This window comes from Myodes glareolus, chromosome 7, assembly GCF_982192425.1.
Source record: "Myodes glareolus chromosome 7, mMyoGla1.1, whole genome shotgun sequence".
NCBI classification, from domain to species: Eukaryota; Metazoa; Chordata; class Mammalia; order Rodentia; family Cricetidae; genus Myodes; species Myodes glareolus.
In genome coordinates, this window is record NC_142032.1 from 61,047,982 (window position 1) to 61,064,219 (window position 16,238).

At 51.7% G+C, this 16,238-nt stretch overlaps 1 protein-coding gene across 2 annotated transcripts in view; it reads right to left on the reverse strand.

The window, feature by feature from the left end:
• Window positions 1-16,238, reverse strand: part of Kcnq1 (potassium voltage-gated channel subfamily Q member 1) — a 324,147-nt gene that overhangs the window by 267,303 nt on the left and 40,606 nt on the right. Inside the window, exon 2 of one of the 2 annotated variants that reach the window (XM_048458194.3) lies at window positions 14,752-14,842. The exons of the other annotated variant lie outside the window; for it this stretch is intronic. Within the exon in view, the coding sequence (XP_048314151.2) occupies window positions 14,752-14,842 (91 nt within the window). The remainder of the gene's footprint in view (window positions 1-14,751; window positions 14,843-16,238) is intronic. 2 annotated transcript variants of the gene reach the window in all.

A 16,238-nucleotide genomic window follows, 5' to 3' on the forward strand; every position in this document is an offset into this window, starting at 1 on the left:
AACTGCTCCTAAAGTTATATGGACATGCAAAAGACCAAGAAATAGCCAAACTACTTGAAAAATAAAAGTAAACTCCACAAATGACTGGTTTTTGCTGCTCTACCTTAATGACAGTAAGGACAATATGGCATCCCAGGAGGACAGATCAGTGGCTCAGGACAGAGTCTGGCAGATCACACTCTCATGGCACACTAGACTTTAGGAAGGATGGCAGGAGACTCGGGAGGGAAAGGAGATTCTTTCCAGCAAATGGTACTAGACCAATTTAGCATCCATATGAAGAAGTAAAGACAGCCAACTCCATTCCACACAAGGGGCTGGCAATGACTCTGGGGATACAATGCCTAAGCAAGCAAGAGGACCTAAGTTCGGATCCCCAACACCCAAGTGAAAAGTCAGGCATGGCTGCATGTGACTGTGACCCCATCACTGGAAGGTGGAGACTGGCAGATCCTGCGGCTTTGCAGGTCAGACTGTTCAGCTGCAACAGTGAGCTTCAGGTTCAGTGAGAGACAACACTAAAGTGGAAAGCAATGGGGGGAGATTCTAATGTCTGTCTACCTCTGGCTCCACATGCACCTGAATGGGCGAGCACCCTCATCATGTGTGCATGTGTGCACACCTGTGTGTACACGCACACACACTCTCTCTCACACACACATACACACTGTATTACAGATCTAAAACTATAGAACTATAAGAAAATATTTATGTCATGCTTAATACGTGATTCTTAGAAATGAAATTAAAAGGTAAAAATTAAAACAGAAGAAGGCAAAAATTTGACTTTATAAAACTAAATTTTTCTTTTTCTTAAGTTGCTAGGGATAGAGTCTTATGCAAGTTCTCTTCCTCCGGGTTACATTCTCAGCCCCAAACATTGTTGCTGCTGCTTCTTCTTCTTCTTCTTCTTCTTCTTCTTCTTCTTCTTCTTCTTCTTCTTCTTCTTCTTCTTCTTCTTCTTCTTCTTAATCACATTGTTAAATAAACGAGAAGGCAAGTCACAAAATGGAATAAGCTATGTGCAAAGCCCAAACCTATGGTGATATCACAAAGAACACTGACACCTGCACTTGTAGAAAGGCAGGAACTAGGATTAGCTCAGTGCTGGAGCACTGGCCTAGCATGCATGAAGTCCTAGGTTCAATTCCCAGCCTGAGAAAAACAACAGCACAATGACATAAGAAGACATTTTTATTTTAGAATAGGATCTAAAGGCAGTTTCACCAAACAAGTTACATGAATGCCAAGTCAACTACAAAAAGATGACTCCTGGCTGGGGAGGCCAGTGCCAGGTTGCAATCATGAGGAGTCAAGTTTCATGCCCAGAACTTACACAATAAGCTGGGGGTGGGGGCACCTGCGTGCAATCCCAGCACTGAAGGGCAGGACACAGGGACAGGCAGAGATCCCTGGAGCTTGCTGGCCAGATAGCCTAGCTAAAATCAGTAGGCTCCAGATTTAGTGAGGGACTTTGTTTCAAAAATAAGGTGCACCCACAGACACAGACAAACACAGAAACAGGCACGCATGCATGCACATGCACAAACACACAGAGAATGAAAGAGAGAAAGAGAGAGAGGTTCAGCCACTTCAGTCCCTAGGAAATGTAATTTCAGATTCAGTGAGGTTCCCCCTCCCCTAAGACACGCTAGATCCATTACTTCAGAGAGGACTGACTAGCCAAAGCATAAGGTTGCTGGAAATCTCCATGCTGCTCAGATGGTGTGAAATGGTCAGTCCCTTAACAGCTAGATAATACCCACTATATCATCCAGGCATTCTACACCTAAGTGCTGGCTCAAGAGAAAGGAAACAGGAGTATTTATGGTGGTACATCCATACGCTGGCATACTGCTCAGTGATGAAAAAGCATGAACCTAGCTAGATCTCAAAGAATGAAACTGAATCAAAGTACCCAGACAAAAAGAAGGCATTATGAATGCTTCATTCATAGGAAAACTCTAGAAAATGGAAGCATCTACAATAACAAACACCAAAAACTTTTAGGCCAGCGTGCACCACCTAAAAGAGTAACAGACAGGGTGCAGGGCAACATCTACAATACAGGGTTTTTACAGGACCGTAGGTTGCCTGTGGCCATGGTCTCATGTATTGGGATTTATTGAACTGTGTGCCTTAAATATAATATGTGCTACATGCCTGCACACAGCAAGATAAAGCCTGAGGTCCTTTCATCCCAGGACACAATCAATAAATTCTTCTTCATCCCTGCCTGTTCACTTCAGTAGAATTAGGTAGCCACTACCCACCCACATGCCGCAGCCCTTGTAGCCACTGACTCTGGTCTGAGAATGTTCACATTTGTGTTCCCTGAAGCAATCCATGTATGTCCTAGGAGCAGGGCAACCCACTGTTTTCTGACCGAGGAGTAAACAGAGGTCCAGAGACGGTACTTCACGTGAATCCACCAGGCTGCCTCAGGTCTATGGACTTCAGGCACCTCCATGACTGTCTCTGGGAAAGGACAGATGGCTTCAGGCTTCCTGTTCTCCACCCTCACAGGCCTCTGAAGGCTCCCTGTCACCCCCACCATCTACTGCCTCTCAGGAGGGGCCAGGTTTGGAGCCTGTTGCTGCAATCCCTTTCAGAGAAAGAGGTGTTAGCTATCCCATCTCCACATTCTCAAGACAAGGGGCCATTCTCTTCAGATATGGAGTGCAGGGGTGTTTTCATAAATATCTGAGCATGGTGGGTCAGGCCTGACTTCACTTCCAGGCTTTGGTAGCAACCGCTAGGTCCAGGGACCTGTTTTACTGGCAATACTTAGCAATGGGCAGGGACAGAGCCTCATCCATGCGTGTTAAAGAATATAAAATCAGCCAGGCGGTGGTGGCGCACACCATTAATCCCAGCACTCGGGAGGCAGAGGGAGGCAGATCTTTGTGAGTTCGAGGCCAACCTGGTCTACAAGAGCTAGTTCCAAGGACTGGCTCCAATGCTACAGAGAAACCCTGTCTCAATAAACAAAACAAACAAACAAAGAATGCAAAATACTGACTGGGGGTCCTCACCCAGCTCAGTAGACAGCACATCCACCTAGCATGCAGCAAGCCCTGGGTTTGAGCTCCAGTAGCACATAAACTGGGTGTGGCTGTGCAGACCTGTAATCCCAGAGCTCAGGAGCTGGAAGAGGGGGATCAGTTTTAGATCATTTTCAGCTGCATAGGGAACTAGAGGATAGAACCATGTTAAGAAAGGAAGAGAAGGGGGGAAGGAGGGAAGGAGGAAGGGAGAGAAGGAGGAAGAGAGGGACGAAAGGAGGGAGGGGAAGAGGGAGGGAGGGAAGAAAAGAAGAAAAAATAAACATGATATGAAATCAAGATTCCCTCAGGCCCCCAGAGCCCCACAGTCTCCCCTCTGCAGGGGTGGAACTCCCAGCCCACACTTGATATTTTGTTCTTGTCCAGGCTTTTATGCTGACCGTTCCTGAATTAAATGTGCAAATGGAATGGTCCCCCAAGGGGGGGTTCCCACTCCCCACAGACCCAGATCCAAGCAGAACATTCAAGTTGCATATATATGCGTCTCCAACTTGCATTCAGGTAAGAGCGGTGCACAAAGGCCAGGCACTTGTGTGCATCCACAAACTTCTTTGTGTTTATGTGTGTGTATCCCAGACATGCATATCCCAATCCAGTGTCCCAGCTGCACCAGGCTGCCTTTTCTTACTAACAACCTGCTATTTAGCAGTCCTGAGCAAGTGTGGAAGCCATTGTCACCATTTGCAGCTCCTAGCCTCTTTTGTAGATCACAAGTGCTGGGTCCACCTGCAATTCAGCCCCCCCGAACCACATCTCCAGAGCAGAGTCTGTGTTATAAATAACCAAGAGAACACAAAGCCTTGACACCAGGGGCCAGGATGTGTCTTCTCAAGCATCACTCACGTGGGGGAGGCGAGCATAGCTCCTGGTTGCCACGACCCTGAAGGTACTTGAGTACGCACTCCATTTCTCAAGCCCAGCAGTCCAGACACACTGAGATGGCCTCTGGGTCAGAGCACCTCCCACAGCTATTGAAGAAGGCTGCTATAGCCCAACCCCGGCCCCCAGCTCCCAGCCCCAAAACCCCACTTGTTCTACCCAGAGTCCCCAGCCGCCATGCAGCCTCATCACCAGGAGACAGACAGTCTACAGAAGCTGCTGCTGGGGCCTTCCTTCACCGGTCAGCTCAAAAAAGCAAGGGGCCGGGGGCCTGGGTGCTCAAGTGTGCCTCTCGACCCTAAGAGGCTGCCCCCAGCCCCCTCCCTCCCTCCCACCTGCAAAGTCACACAATGACATGCTTCAATAGCACACAGCCTGGGCCTCTGGTTTTCGTTCCGAGTGACCCTGGGAGGCCAAGAACGTGATGGGAGCCCGTCTGAGTGTGATGCCCTGGGGGACACTCAGGGCCCCAGCCCGCACCACTCAGGCAGCCCGCTCATCCAGGCAGACAGCTGGCGGACTCCACCGCCGAGCAGTGCCCCTCAGCCATGAGGCCCTGCGGCTCATCCTCTCACCCCCCAGCACAGCCCCCAAACAGCCCCCGGGCGCCCCACTGGAGAGGGGGTGCCAGGGCGGCCTACTCAGCCCACCCCACTATATTATGTCAGCTGTTAGCCTGCACTTAAAGCGAGGCGCTCCAGCTGGCCAGGGTCAGATGTAAAAACAAGGGCCTAACAAAACCCTGCCACCCCCCAGCTACTCCGAGCTGGAGACCCCCACCGCATGCGGCACTCGCTGAGGAGGCTCTTCCCAGCCTCAGGCAGAGCATAAAGGAAACACCTGTCCCTGGCCGGCACACTCTAATCCCACTAAACCCGAGTGGAGAACCACCCCCAGCAGGCCAGCTTCTATCCCAGGTCTGACTTTTTTGTCTTGGGCCTAAAGGATGGATGGTCCAGAAGACAGAGAAGAGAACCCACTGCTCTAGGAAATAGAGGCCTCCTTGTGCCCCAGCCAGACCCCAGACTACAGAGGACAGAGTACCTAGGGAACCCCCCCCCCCACACACCTACTTCCTGGAATCTGTGAATGAGACCCTGCCTGCCTTAGGATCCATGGCTCCTGAACAGTTGCCCTCCTTTAGAAGTACAGGAGACTCCTGACACAAAACGGTCTTTCCTACTGACATGGGAGCCCCATGTGACCCTGTTGTAAGCCAGGACCCCAAAAAGCCACTGGACACCCCACACACGGCCACCCAGGCTGATTTATCGTTTCTTACCAACCTGGAGCTGAGTCAGCACAATTGTTAGGAAAGGGGCAGGGAGAGTAGGGGGTGAGGAGAGGGAAGGAGGGGAGTATAAGACCACCCAGATACCTGGAGGCCCTGGGAAGGGGCTGGGAAGTCATGAGCAAGCACAGTACACAGAAATCACGTGTGTGTGCACACACATGCACAAAGGTGTCCTGGTGCTGTCCCAGTCATCCCTTGCAGTTTCCCTGACCAGGAGGATGATCTTTGGGGTCCCAGGGTGACATGGGATGGCAGGCTCCCAAGAAGATAGATTTGAGGACTAAAACAGAACTGTAGAATGGGGAGGGGAGGGTGCCACTCATTGGTTTGGTCCTCGTGACAAGATGCAGGGCTAGGTGCAGAACTGACCACATGCTCACGAGGAAACAATGAGAGCTGGTACAACATGGGCCTCTCCCATGTTTCTATACAGAACCTGGGTCTTGTTACTAAGACTCAGCAGCCACCCAGTGTGGAGACCGGCCCTCCATCCACAGCACACACATCATCTATTGTATGACTTGAGTCAGTGAAGGCCTTGGAGACAAGTGGTTAGCACTCAGGGCAGGATATGGGGACCCTCAAACAGGGCCTCTCCCTGACTCTCCAAGGGGTCGTCTTGAGGCCATGAGAACCTGCTGCTAGCCACACACCAAAGTTTCTTCTCTTTTCCTGAAAATGATGTGGAAATGAGCCCTGAAGGAAGAGCAATGTGGAACACGACCTTCAAAGCCAGCTAAGTCATGGCTTTCCACCTACAGAGCCTCCAGAAGACCAGCCCTGCCTGTATTCCCAATCCTGCCTAGGAGCCTCCAACTGATTCTTGCATGCCCCATAGTTAGGAATAGATTGTGTCCTTCCAGAAGGGTCCCATAGTTTCTTTACCTTCCTCTCTCTCCTGCCCCAGGCTTCTCATGATTCTGTCTTGTTCTGAACAAACGTGACATGTGATGATTCTTGTCACCACACACAGCTTGGTTCTTCACAGTAAATGCAGAAATCAGAGCTGTGTCCTGAAGGACCCTCCACATTAAGGCCTGGGAGGTTCAGGAAATCTGGTGGCAGCTGAGGATGCTGGCCTTCCTGCTCTTACAGAATACAAGCCTTGCACAAAGGAAACAGGGCAGGGTGGTGACCAGTTTAAACCCTATAAACCTGACAACCTAGAATCCATGTCCCTTAAATTGTGTACACTGTGGCGGAGATAGCCTGCCCTGCCATTTCTACCCCAGCTCCTAATGTGGCCTCCTAGGAGATATGTCCCTATCATGCATCCTAGTTTCATTTCTGTTGCTTTGGCAAAATATCCTTGGTGGGGGGGCAACTTAGGAGAAGAAGAGAAAGGGCATATTTTAGCTTACAATTCCAAGTTGCAGTCCATCACTGTGGGGAAGTTAAGACAGGAACTTCAAACAGTTGGTCACATCCCAGTCACAGCCAAGAGCAGAGAGAAATGAATGCATGCATGCTCACTTGCTCGCTTGCTTGTGCTCAATTCCACTTCTCCACTCTTACTCAGTCCAGGAGGCCCTGTCTAGGGAATGGTGCCACCCACAGTGGGCTAGGCCTTTCCACATCAATTAACTTAGGACAGTCACCCGCAAATGTGCCCACAGGTTAGCCCAGTGCAGGCAATCCCTCTCTTTCCAAGTGATCCCAGGTTGTGTGGAGTTGACCATTAAAGTCAACCAATGCTGTTACAAAGGAGAAGGTCTTCTCCTAGGAGCACACACTGGCTTCTAAATATAAGGGACACAATCTCAGTGACTCGGGAAAACCCCAACATGATGTATTTATAGAGAGAAAAATATTGACATAGATGGAATAGAGAACACCAGCTAGTGGCTTCAAGTAGAGTCATCCAAAGTGGCATGACTTAGGTACAGCTGTCTTGTATGTCAACATGGGAACACAGAAGTGTGGGACAGTGCAGCATGCCCATGTGGTCAGGACACAACAATCTAAGTACCATTTTACTGCACATGCTTCGAGTGAAACCAGGGAGAGTAGGAGTTCAAGGCCAGCAGAGGTGCCAGGCATGCCGGCACAGGCTTTTCACCCCAGTGCTCAGGAGGCAGAGGTAGGTGGATCTCTGACTTGAAAGCCAGTCTGGACTACATAAGATACTGTCTCAAAACAATGAAAACTAATGAAACAAAGTAAACCAGTGACCACTGTTCTGCAAATTCTGCTGAACAAAATGGGGCTTGGACACCTTCTCAAAGGCCATAAAGTACTTGCTGTAAGCTTCAAGAGCCACACAGTTTCTATCCTAGCTGGGGGGGGGGGGAATACAGAGTCCACAAGCCTGTGGACTATATTCTGCCACGCCCTCCTTGGCTCCTTGCGGCAGATAGATGGGGTCTCAGCCTCCCAAGCAATCCCTACATTCTCTAGTAGCTGAAAAAGAAAAGATACTAGGAGAGCTGCCCACCATTCCTGCCCCAGCCCATGGACACCATAACACACAAAAGACTCTGGAAGAATCCAGCTCTGTCGAAAGGGCAGCTAGGAGGCAAGAGCCTTGCTGCAGCTCAACACGGCAGGCATTTCTGGAAACCTGGCAGGACACACAAGCTCCAAGCCCAGCCAGTACGACTTTCCTGCACAGCTCCGAGGCCTTGAGATCCCTAGCGGCAGCCCAGCCCCATCCATTCACCTAGGTCACCCCCAAGACTAGAGGCCACATACCCCTCCCCCCCTGCCAGACCAAACCACAGAGCAGCTGTCTCCCTGGAGAGAGTGCCAGCAATTCCTGGAGAGTACCCCCCCACGCCTCCTGAGCTCTGGATGCCCTGGGGGCTACACACAGAGCTCCTTGCACATGGCAATCGGGTGGCCTCCATGTCCACGGGGCCTAAGGTGTGAGTTTGGGGTATGAATCTGTAGCCTGTGTCCCATCAGCCCAAAGCCTGAAACACAGTTGGAGCTTCATAGATATTCTCTGCCTCAATGAATGTAGGAGAAAACAACTCAGCCAAAGAGGTGGCCATCTTGCGTGCATGGGGTGGGGGCATCTTGCAAAGTAGAAAGTTATAAGCTAGGACAGTAGGATCCTGGAGTGCTGAGGACACAGGGACAGAATGCCCCCTCTAGGGGGCCCAGGAGAGAGCGGGTAACTCCATTCCTTAGCTAGCTGGCTGGCTGGCACCCTGAAGAGTTGTAAGAACTAGACCTCTCCAAGCAGAGAGGCGGGGCCTCACAGGGAGCCAGCCTTGAGTTTGTCTGTGGAAAACTCAAGTCGCCCACTGGTCTTCTGACCTTGGGCAGCAGTGATTCAACCTACAGGAGTCTCTTTCCCTCCGCTGCAAACTGTCTTCAGGGACAGGGTCCGTGTGAACATACTGGCTTCCATGAGTGTAGCCAATGACAGGTGTGGTATTAATGCCCCCACAAGAGATTCCAGACAGGACACCAGACCAGGCAGTGTGACACATGGCCAAATGCAGTACAAGCGCCAACACTGCACCAGGTACAACCGGAGCCGGGTCGTAGCCAAAAAACAAGACACCAACTACGATTCCAGGCAGCAGATCAAGAGATAGGGACACACTCTACAACAGATAGAGCGTGAAAACAAACTGAACCAAGGCAAAGCTTAGCTGCAGCACAAAGAAAGACATGAAGCTAGGAGCTGAATTTAACGCCAGTAAGTCTCTCCTGGCAGGAAAGGGTGTGAAAATGAATGCAAGCACATGAGGCCCTGCCGAGTGTGAACGAGGGTCTGGGACCTAGGGAACTGACCTTGTTCCACATGAAAGTGGGACCCACAGAGGGCTGTCTCAAGGACTCCGAGAGCCCACAGGATCTCATTTTGCCCCTGGGAAACTGAGGCCTGCCAAGAGAGTTGCAGAAAGCCAGGGCGGGCCAGGAAGGGTCCAGCTGCAGGGAGGTGGGTCGCCCCTGCGGGGCCAGGGAGCCTCACAGTCAGGGAGGAAGCTGGAGAGATGACCTCATCCCCCAGGCCTCCGGCCGCGGCTCACAGGGGTTTTAACCGCAGGCATGGCGGGACAGTTCCCTGGTATGCGGGCCACGGGGCTCATGGAGCTGGAGTTTGTGTTAGTACTTTTTTCAATGCAGCTGTCTTTGTGTGGGATTTGAAAACAAGCTGGGGTTTGAGAGACAAAAAACAGCCCTGCACCTGGGCCTGGCCAGGGTCTCCTATTGCAAGCAGGGGTGGGTGGGTTTGGCGGCATACATGCACATCCAGCAGGCGTGCACGTACACGGCGTGCACACACATGTGTGCCACGTCCACAGATGCACGTGAAGCCTGCTCTGGATTCAGAAGCAGGATTGGGGTGGGGGGGACGCCCTCCTTGGGGCCACAAACAGGTTTCAAGGCCAAGCACACCTACAACACGCATGATCAAAGTTCCAGCCAGATCCTGGCCTGGCAGGGTCCAGATTTCTCCAAGAACAGTTTTTCAGACCCAGGGAATATGCCTGGCTCAGCAGAATGCTTAATCCCTCGGAGGCCGCCTGGCTTCCTTGGCCCTGCTGAGATAACAGGGCTCTGGCACCGCGAAAGCCAGGCGCTGGGGCAGGAGTATCGGCGCTGGGGTTGGGGAACGCAGCCTCGCGTGACTTCTCCGCCATTTACCCAATGTGTTCCCAGAATCCCTCACAACACTCCCTCGCCCTGGGCCCCCGTGGGGCACCCCAGGCTGTGGTTTGGGCTCCTGCGCTCAGCACTCTGGGCTGGGCCCAAGGGCTGCGGAAATGCGTAGGACAAGAGCGCCACCTGGTGTCTCCACAGCCCAGCAGAGGCTGCCTTGTCCTTAGCCCCAAGGCTGAAACAAATACCTTTGCTTCTTACCCCACTCCCCTCCACTGCACGTATCACCTGCATTTTACACTGTGTCCCTCTGCCTGGGGCTCCAACAGTCATTCTTACCCCAGAGGCCTGGAATTCATAACCCTGATATCTGCCTGGGCTGGGACACAGCCACCCTCTGAGGGCCATGAGCGACTGGCCATCTGCCACAGCACACAACTCCTGCTTACCTAACGCTCTCACCAAGCATCCTTTCCTCCAGGAAGATATCACCATCCCATATACATGGCTCTTTGAGTCACATACTTCTCTCCTTGTCCATATGTCTAGGCTGAGCACATGCCTGCCTCTTCCTTGCTGTCTCTAACACCATCTGTGGTCATGAGTCTATAGTAAGCTTCTAGACACAGCCAGTTCAAACCTTCCAGGTATGACCTCCAGAGGCTGGCAAGTGAGGACACAGCTTTGTGACAAAGTGGGGGACAGAGTGATGGCTCAGCAGTTAAGAGCCCTTGCTGCTCTGGCAGAGGTTCCAAGTTTGGATGGGCATCCATGTTGAACAGTTCACAATCGTCTATAACCCCAGCTCGAGGGATCTGCCACACCCTCTTCTGGTTTTTGTGGGCACTGTACACATGCACACACACACACACACACACACGTACCACACACGTACACTCACACAAAGAATGTGGAAAAGACAAATGGGAAGGCCAAAGCTGAGGCTGATTCTCATCCCTACACTTTACAGATGGGGAAACTGAGGCACAGGGGTGTCCCTATGGGGCATGCCTGGGAACAAGACTTAAAAAGAAGGGGGTTGTGTATATACAATTTTTAGGTATACAATTTTTAGCAGCAGGAATGTTGAGCCTCCTTGGCACAGTGGAAAGGTATGAGAGAGATGTGAGTCTACTCACAGAATGCCATCATACCCAGGGTGCCCAGAAAAGAACAGTGTTCCAGAAGGGAGTGTGCAGAGCTGACCAGAGGTCAGTCCTAATAGCAGAGAATCATCTCTGCTGGGCACAGCGCCTGTGCAAAGGCCCTGAGGCAGTTGGGAGTGAGTGATGAGGAGGGAGGGAGGATTGGAGATGGGGGGTACTTAAATGTGCAGCACTCTGAGGACCATGAAAGAGAAGTTGGAAAATATCCCAAACCACTCAGGGAGCATCTAGGATGATTAGGGTTGTTCTATAAGGTCTCTCCCTAGTTGTTGTGGGGCAGGAAGGGTCCAGGGAATGGGAAAGGGACAAAGGAGGTAATGAGGTCGCTGCCCTCACTGCAGTGGACAAAGAGCCACTTCTGGGAAGCAGAATAGACTGGGGAGGGGCTGCCTTGGGAGTAGGGACCTGCTCACACAGAGGGAAGGGATTGGGGGAGTGGACATCACAAGGTCCCACCCACACTCGCCTTGGCTCTGGGGCAGTAAGATCTATGTGGTGTGCAATTCCAAGAGTAGCCACCAGATGGTGTACAGGTCCCAGAAAGAGCCTGGCCCGAGGGAGGCCACCAGGAGAGAGTGCCTAAGTCAGAAGTTACTGTGGATGGGAGAGAGGGGCGACAACCACCCCAAGTCTGGAGCCACCAGATGAGGAATGGAGCAGGTATATTCATGAGTCCACACACACAAAAACACATATTGACACATGAACATATAGTTACATATGAAAACACTGTTTACACATAGGCATGAACATAGCTGCAGATGCACAAAACAGTGTGATTAGGTACACAGGTATGCACAGGCATACACAAAATCAAATACATGTAAATGTCCTCTCATACATGTACTCAGACCAAACACACACTTGATTAGAGACAGCTGTGTACAGGAAGGTGCCCATCTGAATACATGGGTGCATGCTTGTATGAACACATTCTCATGAATGCATACACAAATGTGTGCTTGGAGACCTCCCAGGGGAATGTTCTGACAGTCAGGCCCTGCTCAATCAGAGACTGTTGGCCCAGGCTCTTCAGACCAAGTCCCAAGCCAAGGACTCCAGAACCCTAGCTCCTTGGAGAGGAACCTGGGTCATTCCCCTCAGCAGCCACCAGATGCTGTGTCCTCTCACAACACAGTCGGAGACCAGGCCTTGCCTGTGTGACAGCCAGTTCTGTAGTAGGCAAGGGAACAATCCTGAGAAGAACCTATATGGATATCACCACACATAAGACTAAGGAACCCAGGGCCTTCTTGCCCCGTGAAAGGATGTAAGGGTCCTGTAAAAATCCCCCACCAAAATAGAAAAGCTCCATCAGACAGGTCATGAAAGATTGTATTCTGGGACTGAGAGGTCACCCAGGAAAATGAGGCTGGTTGGCCAACACATCTAAAGAGATGTCAGCTAAGATTTGACAGCAGGGGGTGGTGGCACATGCCTTTAATCCCAGCACTCAGAAAGTAGAGACAGGCAGATCTCTGTGAGTTTGAGGCCAGCCTGGTCTACAGAGAGAGTTCCAGGACAGGCTCCAAGGCTACAGAGAAACCTTGTCTCAAAACAAGAACGACAACAACAAAAAAGATAGCATCCTTCATGCCAGTCAAATGGAACCAACTAGGAACAGGTGTACTGTGCACTGACTGGATGTTGCTTTTGGAAAAGTCCAAGGAACCGACTCACACTTGAAGCCCAGTGATCACAGGTACAGGCACACCACAGGCTGAGGCCCACAGTGAAAAGTATCAGCAGAGAAGTCATCCTCTAGTGACTACAACTTTCAATAATGTGCCTGTCCATGTTACCAGTTGCCTTAACCACATGCAAAACCACCAGTAACCCCCACAGAGGCAGGCACACCTCTGCCTGGCACCACAGCCATGTGGGTATCCCCAGCATAGTGAACATGAGGTGCATCCCAGGTTGTATGCATTGACTGTCAGACTGGGAGGGAGGACAAGCAAGTTGTCATGGGCCCCTGAAATATGCTATAGAGCCCACTACAGGGTACAGGATCCCGGTCAGATGAACCCTCCAGTGGCCTATGGAGAAGAACTGGGTACTTCCAGGCAAGCCCCTTGTGGGCTACAGTGAAGACACACATCCTATGGTGGGGGGAAAAGGGGTGCTTTGGGATAATTAGCACTCTGTGCTGGAAAGTTAGGGGTAAGACGGAGCAGTGCCTGCCTCACACTCTGGTGGAGACTCCCAAAGCCATTGGCAGTATCACCATGACTGCTCAAACCCAGAGAAGAAGACATCACATTCAGGCCAGAAACAGAGACCTCTATGACCCAGGAAAGGAATGTTTCTTGTGCTCAAAATCTAGAAGCAATAAAGGGAAGACAAAATTGACACGTGAAAAATGTGTGCCCCTGAGCGGCAATCACTGTGACTCAAGATCTAGCAAGACAAACTTCCCAGCTGACAGAGGCTGTACAGACGCAACCGAGAAACGCCTAAGGTGAAGGACGGCTATCTGTGATCATTGCTCCCTGTTAGGGTTGGGAACATCCTATCACAAGAGGAAGACACAAATGCAGCCAAGCAGAAAGACGTTGGGCTGCACCCTTCTAGGCTTCAACACGGGTCATCATCGTGTGCCCACAGCCCCAGCCTTCCCAGCAGCACCATAACTGTGCCAGCACGGTTTCTAAAGTCCACTTGGCCTCATGTCTGGCCTGACAGTGAGTGGTGATGCACGGGTGCTCTGCTCTCATGGCAACTGGCTCCAGGCTCTGGACAGCCCTGCCAGACAGGGTCTGTCTCAGTTGCAATATTCAACCCTGGCCCTGTTCCAGGGCTCACAGCTGCCAGATAAACGGTCCCTTGAAGCATGTGGATTCACGCACCACACAGTATCCTGAAGGCACAGTTGGCTCCTCACAAAGTGTAGGGTCACATGGGACAGTCCCCAAGTCCTTCCCAGAGTGTGGGATCATAAAAGCCAGTCTCCCAAGTCTCTCACAGTATGTAGATCACACAGGACAGTCCCCAGGCACCTCAGAGAGCGTGACTGGACCCTGGCATTTGGGAATTCCATTCCTCAAACTTTCCACATGTTACTCTATGCTGGGACTGGGGTGTGGGAGCTATGTCCCAAGCCTGGCCTGCAGAGGAGACCCAAGCTATGTACCAAGGTATTGTGGTGCCCAATAGGACTGCCATGGTGGTCCTGCCAGCAATGATGCATGAAAGTCTCCTGGGCTGAAGTAGTGCCCCATCTTGATGACAGGGGTAGAATCTTGGCTGGAACACCTGCAGGGCTCATGAATCAGCAGTAACACACACAAGAATCACTCAGCCTGCCGGGCAGTGGTGGCGCATGCCTTTAATCCCAGCACTCGGGAGGCAGAGGCAGGTGAATCTCTGTGAGTTCGAGGCCAGTCTGGTCTACGAGAACTAGTTCCAGGACAGGCTCCAAAGCTACAGAGAAACCCTGTCTTGAAAAACGAAAAAGAAAAAAAAAAAAAAGAATCACTGAGCCTTAGGCACTGCCCACCACCCACCACCCCTCAGTGCTATGGTGCCCATTTCCTCCTGTCTTGCCTCTGGGCCCACTTTGGAAGTTCCCCATACGTAGGCCTTTCTGACTACCTGCTCCAGGTCCCTTATGTTCTTCCTGCCCTCAACACACAGCCCAGAGCTCTAGCAGGCATGGATGCAGGGGAATTGCAATATCTGATACCCTAGTACCAGGGTGGTGGGGACCAGGGTTGACTCTACCCAGCCCTCCTTTACCTCCTCCACTCTCACTGATGACATTCACTGATGGCCCTGGGTACCTACATACCATCCAGAAGAGGGTCCCGGTGGCCAGAGCGACATACTGCTCAATAGTGGACAGGACACTGAAGATGAGGCAGACCAGAACAATGAGGAAGCTGTGAGGACAGGGGACATATGGTCAGTACCTGGTCCAGCTGCCCTGCAACCGCCCTCCTTCCCGATACCCCACATGCAAGATCTTTAATGCTAGCAACTCCAAGTATATAGTTAGTGCATTCACACATAGGGTACATAGGATGGAAGCCACTGACCAACATGAGGACTGACCCCAGCTTGGTGTCTCAGTGTACATAGACCTTGAAAATGCCACACTATGTGACCACCCCATCCCCATCCCAAGTTCATCTGTCACCTGACTGCTCTGGACCAGCAGTCAATCCACAGAAATGCCACACAGAGCCTCGTGGCCATGGCCATGGGGAGGGGGACAATGGGTCAGGGTCACCTAGGAGGCTCAGTGGTCCAGCCTCAGAATGTCCAAGAACCTTGGTGTACAACTGAAGCTCAAAAAGAACCATTTTTAGACACTGGGGGCCTTCACACCCAGGAGTTCAGAAGGGTACAGTCCCTCAGTTAACGGGGAGACCCAAGAAAGAAGGGCCAAGCACAGCCAGGACCTGTACCCTGAGGGCACCCAGAAGGCACAGCTATCACACGGAGGCCACGGTTTCCACCTGCTCTTAGATAAGTCTCATTTCCACTGAGCTTCCCGTCTCTGTGTGCCACCATCCAAGGAGGCCTTCAAAGTTTCTCCCACTTGAGGGACGGGGTAGCAGAGAGATTCGGGGGAGAGGGGTGCTCCAAAGACTCTGTGTGCCATCATGGCAGATTCTTGGGGAGCAGAATGGAAGTGGGGAACTGACATGTTGTCCCAGGGTTACAAGAGGGGAAGACAAAGAAGCAATACACAGAGATACCCGGACCCCAGCATAGACCCCTGCCCACATCAAGAAACTCACACACCTTCCACCAATCCCATATCCCATTTTCTCAATAGATAAGGCCCAGGTCACCAGCCTCAACCTCCCAGAGGCCATGCAGCAGCAGCAGCAGCAGCCTGACTCAGCCACAGAGTTTCCTGAGGGAGGCACAGCTCAGATCTCCCGCACCTCGCAAGACTGAGTCCATCCAATCCTGGTCTCTGCAGCCACCACCAGAGGCCTGGTGGACTGACAGAGCCAAAGGCCCCACTTGCTGCCCATTGCACCCTCCTTCCACCTGTCCTGCCATGTCAAAGCCTCCCCCATGACAGACACTTCATTTGTCATGACCACTTGCTCCCCCATGCAGAGCACATTCCAGTCTCTTTACCCCAGCCCAGATGTCCACTCCACCTTCATCTCCCCCACATCATGCCTAGTGTGATACAGCAGTGGACCCAATCCTGGTTCCCGGTCCCTCCTTCCAGGTCTTGAGGACCTGCTGCCACTGCCCTACCTGGAAGCAAGGACTCAGGCTCCTACAAAGTGGTCCCATCTCATGTGCAAAGTT